This window comes from Asterias rubens, chromosome 6, assembly GCF_902459465.1.
Source record: "Asterias rubens chromosome 6, eAstRub1.3, whole genome shotgun sequence".
Lineage (NCBI taxonomy): Eukaryota > Metazoa > Echinodermata > Asteroidea > Forcipulatida > Asteriidae > Asterias > Asterias rubens.
In genome coordinates, this window is record NC_047067.1 from 7,210,257 (window position 1) to 7,232,863 (window position 22,607).

The following is a 22,607-nucleotide window of genomic DNA, read 5'->3' on the forward strand; positions in this document are numbered from 1 at the left end:
TTTTTTAAAGTTCTTGTATATCCAAAGGGCGAAGGGAACAAACAAGTTGCGGTTTAGAACCACAGAACCTGTGCTGAAAACATCAACTTTGGCTCCAGTGGATGAGGTAGCGTTATGAGACGTTTCTCTACGTGGTTCCCCCAATAAAACTTAGTTATAGGTTTACAAAAGTATTCAATCTATCGTCAAAAACACAAAACTCATTGTCCCAAACTATTTTCTGAAAAGATGCTCGTTTCACCTTTTTTGCAGACGATGTCCCTGATGATAACTCCGTTAATCAGGGGATGCCATGAGGTGAAAGTTACATCTACGTTGTTATTTCCTGAATAGCTGATTACCCGAAAGATACCTTCGTAATGGGTGATGAAGTAGATACCATGATAAAGAACAATACAGGCCTACTATATTATTATGCAGATTTATTGACCTGTTTACGGTGCTAACACTTCGCGAGAGAAAACGCCTTTAATTTATTTTATAAAGTACATTGCGTTTTTGAAACAAGTTTGTGCTTCGGTGAGGCCTTGCCATGCACCTGCCGCGTGTTGGACACATTTTTAATGGCATTATTTGGTTTGGGTATATCGGTTTGAATGGTATAATCATGGTATAATATACACCGAAACTGCGCAGGGCACTCCTAAGTTTCACCATACCTCAATTTAGGGCTATGGTTGGGCCTACTTGCTTTATGTTAGTGGTAGATTTTGGTTTGTTTGGTGCTTTTTTCTTCTTCTTTTTTTAACATGGTGTTCTAAATCCACTGGTTACTTACTCCTTTCGTTGCTAGTTTAATGTCAATGTAGGAAATATTATGGAGTTGTCTGTAGAAAAAAAAAGTTTAAAAAAAGAGGGGTCGCAAAATCACCTTTGAAAAAAGGGTATTGTGGGAGTAACAAGGAATTGTGGGAAATTCTTCCGGTCCATTCTAGGCCTTCCTTTGTTTTCAGATGACAACGATGCGATTATTAGCCAAATTTCTTTCCCTTGACATAGTGACAATTTCAATGCTTGTATCATCACTAGGCACAATTCCACAAAAAAATTCCCAGCCCCATATCACTGTTTCGATGCAAGGCAGATGGGAAATATTTGGGGGAATTCTATGATCAGTAAAGATACGAAACTGAAACTTTTACATGAGTTGATGTGTGTATATTTTACACTTGATCGTGTTTTTATCGAATACAGTGATATTTTAAACAGTGATTGCACCGTGCCTGGAAGAAACAACATCAGTCAAAACGAACGTCAACATTTCATACTGTTTTTTAATTAAACAAAATATTTCTGTGAGGTTTTTTCTCCATTAAAGGGGCTCTCTCGTTGCGCTTCCCGGGAAAACCAATCAGTGGAACTGGACTTGCTGCAAACTGCAGATGCATCCCCATGCGCCTTTATTTGCCTCAGCTCGAAGTAGAGCTACGTAAAGTTAAAGGGAAGTTTGGTAACCACTCTTAAAATTAACGGAATAAACACTTTTGGTTGGAAGCCCAATAAGTACAGCAGCTTTCGTAATATATAAAGCATTTTGAGAAAAACTGTTTCACAAAGAGTTTGATAGATGCCCTAAATTTTGACTCTGAAAAGAGTTACTGTCAGTAACGCTTCTTGTTGTCGTAACGATTATTCTAACCCTACAACGATCCTTCTGCGTGGTCACGCTCCTGATTCTCGGTGATATCATAAAAACACGGTGACCACCTTTTGAGATGAATAACATGTTAGATTTATTGTACATCTACAGGATTACAAATCAAACATTTCTAAAATCCAAAAGTCAATTAATTGAAATTTCCACAATAACAATAACTGCAGTAGAATAATTGAACAAAATCCACACTTTTCCGATTTTCTCCTCCCGTATAAACGGGTACGAGCCCACCGTGGGATCGATTCTCGCAGGTAAACTCAGGTGGATAAAAACCTACATCCAAGCGACCTCACTACACAGGAAACCACCTCTGTCTATTTTGTCTTCCTGTAAGCCAATGCCATTCAAATCAAGGACAGTATGCAGTAATTTTATTCATCGAGAGTTCTTTCAACAGTAACCGGAGATTTCTTTTTCTTCTTTACCCAGTGACCTTGCAAGGCTGTCGGTAAGGTCAATTTAAAAAAAACATTGTCTGTTTAGTTCCGTTTTTATAAATACAATTACAGCAAACGGGTCAAGTTGGGAAAAGTGAAAGGAAAAAGAAAACAAAACTAACCAAGTATTATTATATCAAAATATCTACCTTGACGGCAACCCCGACCCCGTTTGACTGGGTGAGTTGGTGCGATTGTTTCGTCAGTGGGTCGTCCTAATTGTCACCTATGCCACATGAACTTCCCCTTCGCTATAACTGGTTGAGGGGAACAGTAATAATTATTATTAGCCCCCCCCCAAACCCCCCCCCCAAAAAAAAAAAAAACAAAAAAAAAAACAAACACCCAACAAACAAAACAAACAAACCCAAATTTATTAACCCAATTGACCTGATTTCGTAATCACAATGCTCTTGGTTACGCCAATTTGGGTTTCCAGGTTAGTATTTGAATTTAAGAATACTCGGCATTACACACTATCTACTTACCTGACTAAAAAAATGAAGGCGTGGCACTACCGCGTCCGTCCGCCTTGCATGGGTTGATTACTATAGCAATAATTATAAGGAGAGGGGTGAACATTGTTTTATATTTTATAATAGCCCGAATAGAATTTGTGAGAATCGAAATTGAAAAATAATAACACAGAACCGATGGGATATCCTAGTAACTTTGGTAATACTTTTCTTTTGCAAGACTGTTTTTTCTTCTTAGTGGACTGTCCTCATTAAACTAGTTATATTACAAATAATAATAACAATTTCGGCTGTAAACCGATCACATTAACAACAGTACACAAACGTATTTTAAGACGAAGACAAGGACTTGGAGCTAGTCTACTATAAACTATGACCCTTGCTCGACCTTTAAATCACGTGATGAAGCCTTTCTCTCCGTAAACTTGCACGTTGCAAGAATGGCCGCCCAACAAACACCACAGAATTTCATGCGAGGGGTCGTCAAACAGGTATTTATTTTTCATTTTAACAATACGTATGGGTGACAGAGGATATTGGCCACTGTTCACCGAAGTTAGAGGGATTTCTGTGCAGGGCAAAAGGGTGAAAATATAGTATAAATGTTTGGCCTTTTTGCCTGTTTTGTACGTGTGCGGGATTTGCGTGTTACGGTTTATGCATACGTGTACAAAGTTGGCTTGGTAAAGTCCATATGGTGACGTTGCACACGATTTGAACCATCTTGGTGCTCATGCTCTGTTTGACCATGGAGGGTTGCTGTGCGCTATTTGAAAACGGCGTTTTTAATTTAAAATTGTTTGAGTTTTTTGTAGATATTTTTAACAATTGAATAATTTGTAGACAACAGTTTCACTTCCGTCTTCAGTGTCGGCCATCAATAGGAATTGGGGACTCCCTTTTTTAAAACAACATGTTTTTTCTGGGTTTACAAAAAAAAAACATTCAGTTTTATTTCCATCCATGTTGAATTGTTTGTTGTTTGTTATTGTTTTTGAGGTCCTCTGCCATGCCAATAAGAAACAGAATTAAACCAAATCATTTAATATAATATTAATAATACCTGCTGATGGATGGAGAAGCGTGCTCCTAGAACTATTTCGGTTTCGTCCGGCTATCCCTATCGTCTCCCGTGTAACCTGAGTCATAGGTTTATATCTCTCACGCGTTAAACGATCATGGTTCAATCATTGTTCAATGAATTTTGGAATCAGAAATCTCTCTTTATTTTTATTTTGATCTCGCCAAAATTAGGCTCTATGCGTCCTTTGATATCTCAATGTCCGAGGGGGCGACCAAAGAACGCACTCCGCAATCTCAAATAATGTTAAAAGTTATAAATTCTTATCGTAATTCAGTCCCCAACTACTCGGTGTTACCAATACACTACAAATGCTGATTGTCCCCGAACTCTGCCGAACGCATCGCAAAGCCACCACACGTGACGAGCGTGCCCATATTATTTTTTTCCCAAGACAAACGTGGAGAATTATCTACAAACGTTTGTCCTACAATAAAAAAACACTAAATCCGTACTTTGCGTACAAAAACATATGGTAACGCGTCTGGAAACAATGAACATTTTACAATTTTTTATTTGGACTTGGTTTAGAGGGTTGGGAACTTGGGTGACATTTATTTGGGAAAATAAACTGACCTTTTTTTTTCTTTTTTTATAGTATAATTTTATGTGAAAACTTTCGTGCATGCTCAACAACAACATTTGTAGCAAGTTAGTCACGCTGTACGTTGTACACAAATTTGAAATGTCTAAAAAAAAAATGAGTAAAAAACACTCAGCACAATCATTACAACATCAATCCGTTGCTCTGTAATACAAAACAAAATTGATAAGTTTCAGTAACCTGCCACACCACTTCACTCATTTTTATACAAGGGGATATCTCATTGAGGTAAATTAGATACTATATTATTTCATATCGAATGAAAAAGTGGTGGTGTGATACGGAAACTTTCTCAAAAATTATTCCAGAATCAATACCAAACTACATAATAACACAAGTCAAATTTTCTGCTTCAGTTGATGACAATTTGATTGGAGTTGCTATTTTGTAACACGTCAATTGGTACAAGATGTTTTAAAAAATCAGTTGTTGAAATTTGATCGGTATTGTAGAGAAACTTTACATTTGAGACTGGCGTCCCACCATGGAGGGTTATTTTTGTTGTTAATTTGGGTTTTCTTAAAAAAAATTTTTTTTATTTATTTGTTTTCTTTTATTTGCTGGTCATTCCCAGTCTTAAAGGTAGTGGACACTATCGGTAACTACTCAAAATAATATTGTTAGCATAAAAATTTACTCGGTTAACAAGCAATGGAGAGCTGTTGATAGTAAAAAAGATTGTGAGAAACGGCTCCCTCTGAAGTAACGTAGTTTTCAAGAAAGAGATAATTTTTCACAAATTTAGATTTTAGAGATCTCTAAAATTTGAGGTCCCAAAATCAAGAATCTGAAAGCACACAACTTCGTGTGACAAGGTGTTTTTTTCTTCCGTTATTATCTCTCAACTTCGATGACCAATTGAGTTCAAATTTTCACAGGTTTGGTATTTTGTGCATATGTTGAGCTACACCATGTGAGAAGACTAGTCTTTGACAATTACTAGTGTCCAGTGTCTTTAGGATGTTGCAAAATGGCCATAAAAATCAGATTTCTTTTATGCAGAAGGAATGTATGCAAGACGAAGTTGGTACAAATTGCTTCTTACTAGCTTAGTCATTTAATGCAGAATTTATTCAAACTATTATTTCTTGTCTTTTTCTTCAGGTGCTCTCCGGTGATGCAGTCATCATCAGAGGCCAGCCTAAGGGAGGCCCCCCTCCAGAAAGACAGATTTGTCTCTCTAACATCACCGCCCCCAAGATGGCAAGAAAAGCCAATCCCAACATTGAGAACTCGGTCCAGACCCAGGACGAGGTAAGGATTGGTTTTTGGTAATGAGCGAGAGCAGACTGCAAAACAAAGTGTTTTATTTGAAGTTAAAATTTGTGTATTGGTTGGTAGAATTGTGGCCCAGTGATATAATCATAGTTAGCACTGAACATGCACAGTGACTGTTCCATTTGATCTGGACTTCTTGTCCCTTAAAAAAAATCCTAGATATCCACAACTTGGATTTATTGTACCTCATTAAATGTAAAGTTGTAATAATAAGAGGAGAATATTCTCATTTTCACTCAGGATTTTCTCAAAATCTAGTTGAACCTTATTAGAAAACAACATACAAAGTTCACATGCTGTTAGTGTTTGCTTGATACAATCTAAAACTGTCTGGTCAGATTTGCCCTCTTCTTAATATAGTCCCAATTTTATTTAAAGTGAAGTTCACATGGTAGCCTATTAAGTTTCAATGTCTTGGGCAGTTTACCTGATGTGGGAAGACTCAAAACTACCCCGAACGACAATTGCCTAGATTATATTTTATCAATGAAATATTTTGTGTAACTGTCTTAAAAAAAACTATTTGCAGCCTTATGCATGGGAGGCTCGTGAGTACTTGAGGAAGAAACTTATTGGAAAAGACGTGAAGTTCACCGTTGAGTATACTGCACCAGGGAGTGGCCGAGCATACGGTTGCGTCTACTTACCATCAGCCAAGGGTGAGTGAAGAACGTCTCTTTAGTTTGAAACTTTTAATATCACATTTTATCTTGGCTTATTTAAAGCCATTGGCAATTCGGTAAACAGTATTGTCCAAGGCCCACATTTCGTGTATCACAACTTATATAAAATAACAAACCTGTGGAAATTTAGGCTCAATTGGTCATCGGAGTCGGGAGAAAATAACAGTAAAACCCACCCTTGTTTCCGCACGTTTTGCCGTGTCGTGACATGTGTTTAAAATAAATCCGCGTTTCTTGATATATCGAAGAATTGATATTGTTTTACTGTTTTCTCAAAAAGTAAAGCATTTCATGGAATATTATTTCAAGAGAATTCTTATAATACCTTCTGTAAACCCTATAAGTTATTTGTAAATCTGTGAACTTTTGATTTTGTTTCATTCCGAAAGTGTCCAATGGCTTTAAACCAGGCAAAAACAACAGCCAAGGGGCCTTTCTCAAACCCAGGTTTGGGCTCAGTCTCTGGCTGAGGCTCCATGCGCTGCGTAAGTAGTGGAAAGAAACCCCGGCCTTCAGTTCTATACTTTTTTGGAGCAGCATTTATTTTGCACGCAGTGGTGGTTCTAACATCGGAGGGTACCTTGAGCTGGAGCCCAAGCTGAGGTTTGAGAAATGCCCCATGGCGCAGTTTTATGGCTTCTGTTTACCGCAAGCAAAGAATCAACGCTTACAAAATTTGGGAGTTGTGCGTTTACATCGGCGTCTTTCACAGGCCAGTAGAATTTTTGGGGTATGTGTTTGTATGTACTTCGCTGTACTCTAGTAGGGATTCTTTGCGTACAAAGCGTAACAGTATTGCAAATTCTTTCCCCAAATTTGAGCCCTGTCTTTTCTCGTTGTCTTGTGTTTTAACGTGTTTTTATTTTTATTTTCCTACCTCTCAGACCCAAATGTCATGGAGAATGTAACGGAATCCATAGTAGCAGAAGGACTTGTTGAAGTGAGGAGAGGCGGAATCAAACCATCAGAGTAAGAATAGTTAAATAATTGTTATTGACTGTGGTGTTAATATTCGAGTACAGGCTGTTGGATCAAAGCACATTTTATTAAATAATTACCTTTGCGATATCCAAATTTGTATATCAAGGATTATTCTTTTCACCATCCAAAAGCTTCTGAACTATAAAACTCTCTTCTACCTTTCTTGCTCGTTAAGTGATCAGAACCAACTCAACGTGTTGGAAGACACGGCCAAAGCTTCCAAGAAGGGCAAGTGGGCAGGCGGACCTAGCAGCAATGGCATAAGGGACATTAAATGGTCAGTAGATAACCCAAGGAACTTTGTGGATGGACTCCATGGCAAGGAACAAAACGGTAAGAAACGTTAACTTAAAAACTTAACTTGAATGCATTTATAAAGCGCTTTTACACTGTTTCAAAGCGCTGTACAGCCAAGAAAAACATTAAAATGCAGGATAAAAAACATGAGCAAAAATAGCAATACGGTTTTAAAAATACACAACGGTTAAAAAAGAAGCAAAAATTTAGTAAAAATTTGCAATACAAACATTCATATTGTATGAAATAAAATACAAAATTAAGCGTCAGGCGGACCCAGAGTAAATCTACCCCATTTCTGATTTTAAAAAAGGAGACCAAAAAAAGGGTAAGATCTCCTCTGCGACAGCAAAACGCACACTATACAAATTTACATGACAAATATACCAAACCACAAAATTTAAAAAGTGAATTTTAGTCAAGAAAGTTGATAGCATCAAAAAACAAACAAAATAGTTCAAAGTTATTTTCTTATTTTTTAGTTAGTCTATATCTATGTTCAGCGCCCTAGAGCATGTTTACATGATGAGGGCGCTATATAATTTTGGTATTATTATTATTAAAGTTTATACTGTTACAAAGAATTTTGACAGCTTGTATGTTGATATTGTTATTATTATTATTATTATTATTTTATTCGCCATAACAGTACAAAACAAAATACATTGACAACATTATACCCCAAGATGGGCAAGGGACAACAAAAGCAAATACATACATGTACTATGATCCGTAGATCTGTTGCCCCACATCTGGGGTACACAATAAAATTAATATAGATTTAACATAATATAGTACACAAAGCAACAATAAAAGCAGAAAATTAAAGACCAATAGATAGTAAAGGTAGGGTCATAGACTGGTAAATACTCCACAAACGTATGAACCCAAAAGCTTGGTGAGAAGCGCTGCAGCTGTTGACTATAAACTATTTTGTTGATAAAGGATTACCTTTGAAGTAATTCTGGTCAAGATAATTTGTCATCCATTATAAACATTTTAATCCGAAAAAAACAATTATTCTCAGTGTTTGTGTCCGTTTGGAAATGCTGCAGCCAGAGATCCGGTTGGGTTCTACTGTCACCTCACTGAACGTAGATGGATTTTACGTTCTTCTGAAAATACTGAGAGTTTTTTGCTATTTTCTAGCAAGAAAACACTATTCAGATGAAACTTTCATTTATTGGTTTTTATAATCAGCTTTTTGTTGACAAAAAACAATCTGTGACCCGTCCCTACCTTTAAAGGCAGTGGACACTATTGGTAATTACTCAAAATAATTATTAACATAAGACCTTACTTGGTAACAAGTAATGGGGAGAGGTTGATAGTATAAAACATTGTAAGAAACGGCTTCCTCTTCTTAAGGTAACGTAGTTTTCGAGACTTTAGATTAAGAATTTGAGGGCTCGAAATCAAGCAACTGAAAGCACACAATCTTGTGTGACAAGGGTGTTTTTTCTTTCATTATTATCTCGGAGCTCAAATTTGCACCGGTTTTTTATTTTATGCATGTGTTGAGATACACCAAGTGAGAAGACTGGTCTTTGACAGTTACCAATAATGTCCAGGGTCTTTCAGGGAGCAATTTGATACATAAAGCATTGTTCTCAACGGTGTGTTTCTTGTTCTTTCCTGGTGATTGCAGCTGTTATTGAGCATGTACGAGATGGATGCACAGTGCGTGCTTTCCTTGTTCCATCCTTCCATCATGTGACTGTCATGCTCTCAGGAATCAAGGTATGTTGTATAGAGGGACATCATCATCTCAAGAATCCGGTGACCAAAGAAAATTAAGCTTGATGCATAACACAGTGTTTTCAGTGTTTTTCTTTTAACCCTCCTACTGATAAACCATTCAAAACCATTCAAATTCACTAATGTTCACAACCCCATCGTTTTTGTACACACATGGCAGTACTATTTGAGCTGTGCTGTTGATAAGCTGTACTACCACTCAAAACCATTCAGATGGTTTTGAGCTGTGCATACACTGTAGTACCTGTGTGCATGACCGTAGCCGAATGGTTGCAGATGGTCAGCAAGCTGTTTAACAAGTTCTATGTTTGTGTCAAGTATGAACTAGTGTTTTGTTTCCACTCTGCAGTGTCCCATGTTCCGGAGGGATGGTGACGCCGAGACGGAAGAACCGTTTGCCGGTGAAGCCAAGTATTTCACAGAGTCTCGACTGCTACAGAGGGATGTCAAGATCATCCTTGAGGGCGTGTCTAATCAGAACTACCTCGGCTCTGTCATGCACCCTGTAAGTCCCCCTCCCCTAGCCTATCAATCTCCCCTAGACACAGACAGATTGTTCCATTTGCCCATGGCCAAATTTCATGGCTCTACTTACTACCTAATTCTGAGCTTGCGATCACCATTCTCCGCTTGCCGAATTCTGAGCTTGTGTTCACCATTCTCCACTTGCCGAATTCTGCGCTTGCGATCACCATTCTCCATTTGTTGCCGAATTCTGAGCATGCGATTACCATTCTCTTTTTGCCCGACTCTGCGCTTGCGATAACCATTCTCCGCTTGTCAAATTCTGAGCTTACGATCAACATTCCCCGCTTGCAGGGAAAGTGCGAATTTCAGCACTAGCTGTGTAAGCGTAGAATGCTTAGTGACTTGAAGTAAGTGCGCCATGAACGTGGGCCCTGGTCTTGACTCTGAAATTCCTTATGTTCTTATTTTACGGAAATGTCATTGCCACATTTGATTTATTTATAACAACTAGATCTTATATAGTGCATTTTGCAATTATGTATAAATTCACTACACATTAGTATCCTGGTTATTGGGACAACAACATTCCTGTAATTTTTCTCAGCTTCATGGAGAGAATACAGCCCCCCCCCCCCCACGCTCCACTTTCAAAGTCTCAAAAGATGCAAATTCAACATCTACATGTATTAAGAGACATTTCCCTTTAACTCTAGATTTTGTTTCCCCTGCTTTTGACAGAAAGGAAACATTGCGGAGTTCCTGTTGGGTGAAGGGCTGGCTCGATGTGTGGACTGGAGTATAGCCACGGTCACAAGCGGAGCAGATAAACTAAGAGCTGCTGAAAAGTAAGAACATTAAAGCTGTTGAGCAATATCCTCAGTGACGCCACAAACTGACACACTCCTACCATACTTGTAAAAATTAGCAGTCAAAGAAAACTATGTTTTTAATTGAAACACTTTGTAAAACACCCGTATCTTCAAACATTTTGAGTGTTTTTATGTAGTTTTATTATAGTGGACGCTTAATGATTTGAACTTGATTAAAGTACAGTTTTTGAGTGTGTTACGTCCGTAGAGGATGTAGGTATCAACCGCTAGGAGCCTGGATGATAGAGCAGAATGCATTACCTTCTTGTTGGTTCGTAGCGCCAGTGACAATATGACTTGCAACCCAAAGCTTCTATACCATGCCAACACAGATGGAGTTGCGGAGCATTTGTGTTATGAACACACTTCAGTTAAATGATGAGTCTTTCGTTTTGTGTTTGTGATATTCTGTCATTTTCGAAGTATACCATGTTATGAACCTGAATTGGATTTGACTGATGGTTTGCTTTTCCGTCTCATCCAGAAAAGCCAAGGAAAAGAAACTACGCATCTGGAAGGACTACAAATCCAATGCCGTCGTATTGGACATTGCTGAGAAGACCTACACAGGAAAGGTAGTGAACAAGACTAATGTTATAAGAGATGTTAATACATCGATGTGTGTTAGCACTGTATACTCAGTACTTTCCTGAGTCCTGCGAAAAAATGTCACAGGCATGTTACTCTGGTGGGATTGGAACCCACGACCCTTGCAATTCTAGAGCAGTGTCTTACCAACTAGACTACTGAGGTTGCCCGGTAGTTAGAGGCAGTTGGAATCCTATTAGTGTAAGACTAATGTTATCAATAATATCCAAGAGAGTTGTCAAACATTTAGTATGACCACAAACACAGATCTGTGTAATTTGGTTGTTGAGACACATATCAGGTTAATTCTGTAGTGTCTCTCCAAATTTTAATATTCAATGTGGATAAATATTGGTCGCTTCACAGTGCCGTTTCCAAAATAATCATTCCCGCTAGGTAGTCAAAACAAATTAGCCCACAAGAAAATCTGTACAAAATGAAAATATTAAAAAACCTGAGTAGCTATTAAATCCTATGCTGTGTGTGTACATGCAGGCCAGCCCTTGTAATCTATAAAAATTTAATGAAAGCACATGAAAGCTTATAAACACATGAAAGCATTTTATTCATGCATTGTCGCTGAATATAATCACTCGGCTTTTCAATTTTATGAAAATGAATAGTCCAGATTTCACCAAGTGATTATCATTCTGCAACAATGTACTCAAACGCATCCAATATCCGAGTAAAGATTCTTAATGATGCATCAAACATAATGTCAGTTTGGGTAAATCTTTAACCTTGTCTTCTTCTCGTCTAATCCATGAAGGTGGTTGAGGTCATCAACGCCGATGCCCTTGTGCTGAAGACAGCCGTTGGTGACTATCGTAAGGTGACGTTATCCAGCATCCGACCACCAAGACTCTCACAGGCTCCCAAGGAGGGCAAAGAAGATGGCAAGGAAGTGGAGCAACCAAGGGTGAGAATTACTTCATTTTCATTTCATGACATTCGTCCGTAAACATTCAAAACCAATACAAAATTGGGCTAGGTGACATTGGTGGTTACCATGTGTAAATCTATGTTGAGTAGTGTTGGTTCTGAAAAGAATAATAATAATAATTGTTATATAGCGCATTTCACAATAACCATCTCAATGCGCTTTACATTATTCCCCTGGTCATTGGGCCAATAACATTCCTTTAAGCTTTCTCAGCTCCCTGTGGAGTAAACAGCCTAAGAACCTGTGGTTAACAACTAAACAAGGAACGATTTTTTTTCTTCAAATTATTTGTTCCTGTAATTTACCCAACAGCAATTCGAGAAACGAGTACGTCCCCTTTCAAGTTATTTTCCCCTGTATTTTAACCAGCAGCAAAATGAGAGACGTGTGCGTCCACTTTACGATGTGCCGTACATGTTCGAGGCCCGTGAGTTCTTACGTAAGAAGTTGATCGGAAAGAAGGTCAACGTCTCCGTGGACTACATCAAACCAGCTAGCGACGGCTACCCCGAGAAAACATGCGTTACTGTCACCATTGGTGGAATGTAAGTAGGATCTCTTTTTAACATTTTGTACATTTCTTCGGAAGCCTTCAATGATTTATCAGCAAACATTATCTATTTGACTTCTACAAGAGTTTTAAAGACACTTAGCCCTCTTGTTGTCAAAGATCAGTCTTCTTACAAGGTGTAATTGTCAAAGACCCAGTCTTTTCACTTGGTGTATCTCAACATATGCATAAAATAACAAACCTGCGAAAATTTGAGCTCAATTTGTCGTCGAAGTTGCGAGATAATAATGAAATAAAAAACACCATTGTTTCATGAAGTTGTGTGCTTGCTTTCGAGACCTCAAAATCTAATTCTGAGTTCTCGAAATCAAATTCGTGGAAAATTACTTCTTTCTCGCAAAACTATGTTACTTCAGAGGGATCCGTTTCTCACAATGTTTTAAACTATCAATCTCTGCTATTACCTCTTCCATTACTTGTATTTTTTAGTAATTACGATAGTGTCCATCCATTGCCTTGGAAAAATTTTGAGGCAATTTAAAACCTTTTAGGATTTTGTGTTTATCGGCCATCTTAGAAATAATGTGATCCTGTTCTTGAAAGTGTTTTCAAATTTTTTGTACAACATCCTGTATGAAGATTAATGCAAGCCGGTGGCTCATTTTCCTGCTTACCTGTGAAATCGCTTATACTTTAAAGTTTCCGTATCATAGCGCTGCTAACCGCAAGCACATGAAAAGGCATCCTGTATGAAAATTAATGCAAGCTGGGTGGCTAATTTTCCTGTTTACCTGCGAAATCGCTTACACTTAAGAGTTATAGTCAACACAAAATTTGCTTACCGTCTGTTGTCACTTCCACAGTAACCTCGCTGAAGCGCTTGTGAGCAAGGGGCTCGTCACTGTGATCCGTTACCGTCAAGATGATGATCAGAGATCTGCCCACTACGATGCCCTACTCACTGCCGAGACAAGAGCTATCAAGAATGGCAAAGGAGTACACAGCAAAAAGGAATATCCCATTCATCGGATTGCTGATACATCCGGGGTAAGATTTAGGTTTAGTTGGGGTTAATTTGCGAGTCCTCGAAAACAATCACACTAATTGTTGGAAATACCTAACTGTGTATTTTTTATGATCGTGAACACCCTCAAGTTTTTGCCCAATCCCTGGTCACATGAGGGCTTTTAGAAATAATGAACTATTCTTTAAAAAGGAAAATAATTTGCACCAACTCTTTTTAGATGTAGAAGGTATTTATGTAAAAATAATCAATATTATAATTTTCAGTTTATGGACACCTTCATGTTTTGGCCCACTCCAAGGTTACTGGGTTTTAGAAACTATATTTTCAGTAAAATGTCTTTATGATCTTCACCAGAGGATAAATTTTAATGTTTTTCTTATTCCAACAGGAACCCCAGAAGGCCAAGCAGTTTCTTCCATTCCTCCAGCGTGCTGGTCGCAGCAGTGCCATCGTGGAGTTTGTCGCCAGTGGATCTCGAGTCCGTCTCTTCTTACCCAAAGAAACCTGTCTTATCACATTCCTCCTAGCTGGTGGGTATTTCTTTCTGGCCTTCATCCACGTGCATGTAATTGGTTACCATATAGTTTTGTATTTAATCTTCTACCTATAGGTATTGCTATCTAACCATTATAAGGTAACTAACTGTATGTTTGCTAATATTGTATAATTTGCATGGTGTGTGTGGAAAAAAACATAAAAAGAACTGAACTATTAAAGAACTGAATTGATGACCGTTTGGAACACATAAAATAGATTGTACAAGTACGACCATACCATTCTTCTATAGTTAAATGACTCTGTTGCTACACTTTCTATTTAGGAATTACATGCCCCAAGATGGCACGCACTGGACCCGGCGGCCCAACAGAATCTGAACCATACTCTGAAGAAGCTCTGCAGTATACCAAGGAACTCTGTCTACAACGGGAGGTAAGTGTCACGATGTTGATATTGGTATTGTGTGCGCAACTCGGGCAACTGTTTTTACTGGGTTAGCGTCAATGATGAAGCCGTGTCTGTAACAGGCATCATTACGCCGCCATCTAGGAGATACAAGTAAAACGATGGAATCGCAAAGCCTACGCGTATTTAGCACACAATCTTGGCCAATGATAACCCTCTTTTTCGCCCCTACCACAAGAGGGCGCCCTACTCAATTAGCATCTTGTGCATAGACCTTTTCGAAAAAAACATTGCGCAAGCGCAGACTGTTGAATGAGGTGCATTGTGGGGTAGATAAGGATCAAATTTGATCACCAGTTAGACCACAATGCAGCTATATTCCGAGCTTTACGCGCGCGCCCCACTGTTTGCAAAAAGGTCTGTTAGGTCTATATGGCTAGATAGTAGGAGCCCTTTTTGATATAATTGGTATCTGTATTCTCAAGACAAAAACATTATGTTGTATATCCAGTTTACGGTATCACCATGTGTGTATATCTACTTTGTTGTGTAGACCTTTTCTTTGAGAACTTGTCTTGCTATTTATTATGAATAACAAGAAAAGGTTTGTAGGATTGAACAAATGTGCAGAGCAGCGAAGATATACACATGGCGTTACTGCAAACTGAATATACACAATGCAATGCCTCAAAACACGTAAGATGGTTAATGCATGGTACATGTAGAGGTCTGTACTACTCATAAAGCCGTTACTTATGACCTCAGTCATAAGCTGAAACCCGTTCAAAAGTGATGGTTAATGAAATTAGACTGATGATGACAAATCGATTCTATTTTCTCTAGGTCGAAGTGGAAGTCGAATCCATCGACAAAGCCGGCAACTTCATCGGTTGGCTGTTTGTGGAGGGCGTCAACCTCTCTGTGTCCCTGGTAGAGCAAGGCTTGTCCAAGATGCACTTCACTGCAGAGCGAAGCAACTACGCCAGAGTTATTCAATCGGCTGAAGAGAAGACTAAGGAAGCCAAACTCAAGGTTTGTAGTTGGGAGGCGTCAAAGTTCAAAAATTTAATCCCTAAGAAAAAAATTTTAGGACTGAAAAAAAAACGCTTTCAAAAATTAATATCTAATAATATCTTTGTTAAAACGCAGAGCTCAAATATTTTGTATATAACCCAGAGTTGCCAGTTCTCCCTGATTCTGCAGAAAGTTCCCTGAAAATCAACCAATCTCTCAATGTTCTGATGAACAAATTTGAGAATCTCCCTGATTGTGGAAACTTTTTCCCTGTTGTGTCGAATGGAATTCTAAATATCTCCCTGATTGGTGTACACAATCTCCCTAATTGCAAGTTTACAATACAATTAACCTCAACTTGTGTCATTGTGCTATTGCTTTTTCCCTGTTGTGTCGATTGGAATTCTAAATTGAGAATCTCCCTGATTTCGGAAACTTTTTCCCTGTTGTGTTGAATGGAATTCTAAATATCTCCCTGATTGGTGTACACAATCTCCCTAATTGCAGTAGTACAGACCTCTACATGTACCATGCGTTAACCATCTTACGTGTTTTGAGGCATTGCATCGTGTATATTCTGTTTGCAGTAACACCATGCACACCTCAGGCATTATCCTATACAGATATTCAAACAGTTCTTAGATCATGAATTTTGTTCCAAGCAGAGGTTAACACTCATCCTTTTTTTGTCAATGTCAATTTGTAGATTTGGGAGAGGTTTGAAGAGCCAAAGACCACAGTGGTTGTAGAAGAGACAACAGAGAGAAAGACCAACTACAAACACATTGTGGTGACTGAGATTGGGAAGGAGTTGGACTTCTTTGCTCAGCTGATTGATTCAGGTAAGGGAAAGGAAAATGGATGATTAAAGATGTAGAGGTTCGTCTTCTCTGGGGAGATCATTCTCAAGTTGCTCTCAGGTCGACCTGAGATTTACTTGGCATCAAGCAAAATATTAGCGCTCAGCACACTGTAACATAGAAATTGTATGAATGTCTTAAACAAGAAAGTCTTATCACCCACGATTGATCAGAGATAATTGATTCCATGACAGAGAAACAAGTGGGATCATTATGACTTTTTCAATATGGCAAAATGAAAAGGTTTGAGACAAAATGTAAATTTTATTCACGTGTTTTTCTTTTTGAAGGATTGTATTTTGAAACTTGTCGTTTGTAATGCCATTCACCAACCACTGTTTTGTTTACTTTGCTGCACGCTAATGTACAGACCGACTGATCAACATCTTCACTGCAATTCATTCTATTTATTTGTTTGTTGTACATTATAAACATATATTTAACAAGTGTTTCCTTGTGAATTGAATCAATGATTGTATTTTTTTAATTTGCTTTGATGTGTATTGCTGATTGATGTTTGTCTTGATTGCATTAATAATAATAGGAAACTCCAATTTTAATTGATATCTCTTTAATTTAAGTAGATTTCTCTTCCACTTTTTTTCTCACTTTTGTTTTCTTTTATATGTAATGACATTTGTCATTCCTCCCATTCTCAAATGTTATATGTATTGTATGTTGTTTGATATTTGCAGTAGAGTGTGTCATTTTTAAAATGAAAAATTAATTAATTGTTTAATTTATTTCCATACACCCTGCGACAACTCATTTAGTGTACACACACAGAAAAGTGTTCATTGGTAATAAGGGAAGCAGACTTTTCAAATATCAATGTATACAAACAATAACTTTAAAGGTGTAGAGTTAAGTCAAACATTGTCCACTGTAATTTCATTTGGTTCTCCTTTTCCATCTTACAGGACCTCAGTTTGAGAAGTTTATGGAGCAGCTGAGAGCAGAGCTAGCTGCCGCCCCTCCACTGCCCGGTTCCTTCACCCCAAAGACCGGTGATCTGTGTGTGGCTAAGTTTGTAGACGGAGAGTGGTACAGGGCCAAGGTCGAGAAGGTTCACAACAAAGACAAGATCACCGTGTTCTTCGTAGATTATGGAAACGTGAGTAAAGGAACCCCGGACATGTATGCTTTGTTTTTGAAAGGGCAAAGTCACCTAGACATTTTCTCCTTGGTAAAGGGCACCATATGACTGAAAACAAATTGTAAATTTCTGCTGGAGCAGACCAAGGGCACCGAAATCACCTTCATTGCCTCCATGAAGTATGATGCCTAGAACCCCAACCTTCTGTTTTCAGATTTGTTAAAGACTTTCTTTCCTTTGTGTTTTCATTTAATTTTGTGAATTGCCAAATTTTTGTAGACAAGATGACAAATGGGGCTTAAGGGGGTAACCAATTGCTTGGTGTACTTTTCAAAATAATTTGTTGCTGATTATTTGTTCTCTCTTGTAGCGTGAGGTAGTCTCGCTAGCCCAGCTTGGTGCCATGCCACCAGGTTACCATACACAGCAGCCACAGGCTCATCACTTCTACTTGGCGTGTACCATGCTGCCCAAAGATGTAAGTACTCTTGAAGTCTTCTTGGCGACAACAATCGTTTTCTCTTTTTACGGTACATGGTGTAATCCTGTAGGATCTTTTCGATCTTCTAATACTTGCATGTTACAGGTTCCTAAGAGTAGTAAATCATGGGGCGATAGGTCATTTTCCCATGCTGGACCCACACTCTGGAACGATTTACCTCTTCAAATCTGCAACATTTCTAGTCTCGATACTTTCAAGATTAAGTTAAAAACCACATTGTTTAATGTCGCTTATGTGTAATTGGTCTATTTGTCTTATTTTCCTTGCTGTTTGTGGTTCCCCCTCCTGTGCGCCTTGAGCACCTCATTTTGGTTGATTTTGCCGCCCTATAAATATTTTGTATTATTATTATTATTATTATTAATTACTGCTCAGCAAGTTAATGAGTTGGATAGTTTTATATAGTGTTTCAGTTCGTCACTGTTTATCCAATGTTGATTTCTGTCTGGCTTGAGCAAACAGTTGAGAGATGTCAACTGATTAACGTTGCAATAAAAACAACTTATTTTAACTTGCTCATAAATAAACTGTTTACAAAGGATGAGAGATGACAACAACATTATGCTAAGTGATGTTTTCAAATTTGCAATTGCTCTACTGTAATCGTTTGTACTTTTGAACTGATTTGCATAAATGATTTTGTTTATGTTATTTTATATCTTGACTGTTCACTTGTGTAGGGCCTACTTGCTTATTTGTTTGTTTTTTAATGATTTCTATTTTTGCTTTTGCCTGGTTTACTTAATTCATGTTCTTGTATTTGCTCCTTTGTGATTGTGTTTTGATTGTTTTTGTCAAACAAATAATAATAATGATCTGTATTCATCCCCCCCCCCCCATCCCCGCCTTACCCCGAATGCATTTCCAAACCTGTATGGTCCAGTAATCCACACTTTCATTTTCTGCATTTACCATCCTTTTGTCCTCACTTTTTTACTCTGATTGATCTGTAGCCAACCCGTTGTTATATAAATTAATAACTTTGATTGGCTTTAATTTTCCTGGGTTTTTTATGCCCACCGATAACTCTTTGCTTGTTTTGCTGTTAATGATTATGTTGTTTGTTTGTGCTTGTTTATGCCTCTGTTAAGGTCCAGTTTGGCATAGGGGATATATGTTATAGCTTTAGCTTACGATCCAAGCAGGACCTTTACATTTATACATGTACATTTCTTTTTGTGATTTTAATGTCCTCAGGTTTTATGTTTTTACTTTACTCTTAAGAAGTGAAAACTTGTCTTTTTAATCTTGTTTTTATGTTATTGTGGTTTTATGTATATTTTTTAGTAGTAGGCCTATGTAATTTGTCAGTACTTTTTATCTAATGGATTTAAATTTATTGTTGTAACGAACAGTTGTTATATTACTATATATTTATTATTATGTCTTTAGTTTAGATCCAACTTAAGTACTTGAAATTATTTCAAAATAAATAAATTGATTTAAATGAACTGAAAAGTAAAATTTACCTTGAAACTTTTTTGACAATAATTGACCAACTTGTTAATTCACAGGAGGAATTCAGGCAGGACGCCCTCGATTCCTTCAGCCACGAGGTCCTGAACAAACAATTCCTGTACAACATGGAGTACCGCGTTGGAACGACCGAGTACGTCTCCCTCATCAACCCAGACTCCAAGGAAGACATGGGTAAGGCGCTGGTGAGCGACGGCTTCCTGCTGGCCGAACAGCGTCGTGAGAAACGTCTACAGAAGATGGTGAATGAGTACTCCGCTGCACAGCAGAGTGCCCTCAAAGCTCATGTAAGTTTCGATGGTTTCTTGGCTTGATTTTCTTTTCAAATTCCTTTTTGGGGCGTTTGTTACATCTCAATGAATTGGTCTTGGACCTTAAGGTCCCGGCCGTGGGTCCTTGTCTTTTGGTCCCAGTCTATGTCTCTGCTCATGAAGGCCACACTTGGTCTTTCTTTTAGGTCTCGGACCTCAAGGTCTTTTACTATTTCTTGGGTCTAACCTCTTTGACTAACAAAACACTTTGCATGTACAGTATAGAGATCAAAAACTTGCATTCGGGAGAGATAAAAGTAAGACTGAGATAAACATTTTAACACTTGAAAATTACAAGTTTTTTTCCTGCAATGAAAATCTTCAAAACAGTGTACATGTACAGAGTGCAAATGATTTGTGTTTTTTGTTTTAACATTTTATGTAATTATGAACAATTTCACAAATTAAATGAAAAAATAAAATAATTTTGCATAATGAGGCAATGGGCATGATTAATATGAGCATTTTTCATTGTTTGTTTCTTCCTCAGCTTAATCTGTGGCGTTACGGAGATATCACCGACGATGATGCCAGGGAGTTTGGATTCCAATCTTAAACTCTCTGGATTAATCTCCACTAGACCGGATTAATGGTAAACTGGTAACCGTGCAACAACAACTCACTTTGAAATCTAAAGAATAGTGTCTGGCTTTCATCCAAGTAGAACTTTTAAGGTATATTTAACAGAAATATGAAAATATTCTATTTTGATTCCAAATCTTTACCTTCAAAATGGTTGTGGTCAGTTAAATTTGCCCAATCAACATGTCAATTCACTTTCAGAGACTTCTATTTTGAGTTTCTTTCAATATCTGTGGCCAAACTTAGGTTGTGGGATGTTTGAGTCGAAATGATTTAATTACAGCTTTTCACTAAATGTATGATTTTAGTATTAAATATTCTGAATCGTGAATTCTTGTTAATGAATAAATTGTTTCTTGGAATAAGAGTAGATGTAGATTTTAAGTGCGTGTAGATTTAAACCTAACATAATAATCAAGATGTGCTTCTTGTTTTGGGTATACGTAATTCATGGTGACACTGTATCTTCCATAAAAAGTATTAAATGCATCGACCAAATCTTGTTTTTGAATATTTAATTAAATTGAGCTGGGGCATTAATATGCGACCACCAACTACAACTCCTTGCATATCTTATGAATATTAGCAGTAACTATATTATAATTCTTCTAATAGAATATTCATTTATTCATGTTCTTAATGTGCATATTCATGAGGCTGACTTGTCTGGGGACAAGGAAGGTGTGGCTGTGTAGAATCTGTGTACATTTAGATTGGTTTTAGAACTATAACAGGAAAATGGTCTCGTGTGAAAAGGATTAACGGAGCAATTTAGTTTAAAAAACATCTTTGAGTGTCGTAGAAAATAATTCTTGTTATTACCTTGTCTGTCTTATTTGTTCTAAATATTTGGGAGGGGGGAATGATTGTGTTCTAAGAAGAAGTCGTGCGTCTATGTGATGGCGACGGAGGTGGTAGGGAATTTTTAATTATTTATCTTTGTTAAAGTGATGAACTGTCTTCCAGAATGGGTGATTTAACTATTTTGCTTGTACAGTATTCTCCTCCAATGAAGTCCAGCCCAAGGCTTGGGGTATGAGTAACATTGAGATGAAATTGCATTTTGATTTTCACGTTTAAAAATGTGTACAAATGAAATTTAATTGTAGAGAAATTCTCAAATTTCCTGAAATGTATTGATTGAATTGAAGTCTTGATGTGTTGATTACAAATTAATAAGATTATAAAAAGTTTATTTTGAAAAAGAGCCAGAACTACTGTTGTTGCCACGGTTACCGATACCAGTCTTCCGAGAAATAGCTTGCTCAAGTTGAATATAGACCACGGATTAACCAATTGCTTGTTTGAATCTAAGTCATGTGACTATGCCATAACCAATTAAAGCCAAGGCATATTTTGAATGTCTCAAGGCATATTTAAGATTTTAGAGTTTTCCTTTTGAGTGTTTGTTTATACCAGAAGTTAAAAGACATTAAGCAAAGTTAATTTACTACGGGTAACTAGCTTGTACAGTCGCCATTCGAGGCCTGTGAATAACATGCAATACTGACCCAATTTCATCAAAAGCAAAGAATCAACGCTTGCGGCGGAAGCAGAGAAGTCTGCGTTTTTTTGGCCTCTGCGGGTGTATACTCCATGTTACTAGGCATTCTAAGCTTACACAGCTAGCTGATTCACATTCTAAAAAAATACATCCCGGTGGAGCATTCTTGTATTCTTTCTTTTGTCCCTTATTGACAGTTTTCTATGGTCTTCTAACATAAATTTCTCCACGGAGCACCCCAGTCTTAACAATTACATGTACATAAATGGATACCTTTTGTTTTCCCCTCTTCTGTTTTCCCCTCTCTTGTTTTGTCATTGGTCGCAACAAGACGGCAAAAAGCGATTGCCTTTGACCTCTTCATGCCATCGTGTGTACACATGAATAAGATTTAATTGTAGTAAAGTTCTCAATTTTCTTGAAATGTATTGTTTTCTCGATAACCTAAATCATGCATGTCTCAACATCAGAAATTCTTCATACCATCCTATACAAGGCTCTGGAACTCAGTACCTGCTTCTGTCAATGTAGCCCAATCAGCTGAGTCTTTCAAATCAAGTGTATATAAATAGCTGATAAACATGTCCCCTGCTCAAAATGTATTTATTTTAGATGTAGTTCACTTATATTACTAGAAATGTCGATTGGCTCCAGCCTCCTGAAAATCAGTGCTTTGCGTTCCGGTGTCGGATGCAATTGTG

The 22,607-nt window shown here is 37.6% G+C and overlaps 1 protein-coding gene across 2 annotated transcripts; it reads left to right on the plus strand.

Annotated features, from left to right (window-relative positions):
• Positions 1 to 2,977: 2,977 nt before the first annotated feature.
• On the plus strand, positions 2,978 to 21,784 carry LOC117291476 (staphylococcal nuclease domain-containing protein 1-like). Of its 2 annotated transcripts, none has more exons than XM_033773200.1 (20): positions 2,978 to 3,061; positions 5,360 to 5,509; positions 6,063 to 6,192; positions 7,101 to 7,185; positions 7,373 to 7,530; positions 9,143 to 9,234; positions 9,602 to 9,757; positions 10,459 to 10,565; positions 11,074 to 11,164; positions 11,947 to 12,096; positions 12,490 to 12,665; positions 13,495 to 13,678; positions 14,047 to 14,188; positions 14,479 to 14,588; positions 15,405 to 15,593; positions 16,282 to 16,417; positions 17,356 to 17,549; positions 17,902 to 18,009; positions 19,548 to 19,796; positions 20,311 to 21,784. In XM_033773200.1, the coding sequence occupies exons 1-20, from the start codon at positions 3,011 to 3,013 to the stop codon at positions 20,374 to 20,376; spliced, it is 2,724 nt and encodes a 907-aa protein (XP_033629091.1). In that variant the 5' UTR covers positions 2,978 to 3,010; the 3' UTR covers positions 20,377 to 21,784. The 2 variants fall into 2 exon arrangements, with proteins under 2 accessions (XP_033629091.1, XP_033629092.1); XM_033773201.1 differs by having other exon boundaries at positions 12,493 to 12,665.
• The last annotated feature ends 823 nt before the right edge of the window (positions 21,785 to 22,607 follow it).

Bases quoted from the DNA above. Each gene is read 5' to 3' on its own strand.
- LOC117291476 (XM_033773200.1), top strand. From the start codon at position 3,011: ATGGCCGCCCAACAAACACCACAGAATTTCATGCGAGGGGTCGTCAAA. The intron at 9,235-9,601 runs GTATGTTGTATA...TCCACTCTGCAG, and splicing joins TCATGCTCTCAGGAATCAAG to TGTCCCATGTTCCGGAGGGA. The intron at 9,758-10,458 runs GTAAGTCCCCCT...TGCTTTTGACAG, and splicing joins TCGGCTCTGTCATGCACCCT to AAAGGAAACATTGCGGAGTT.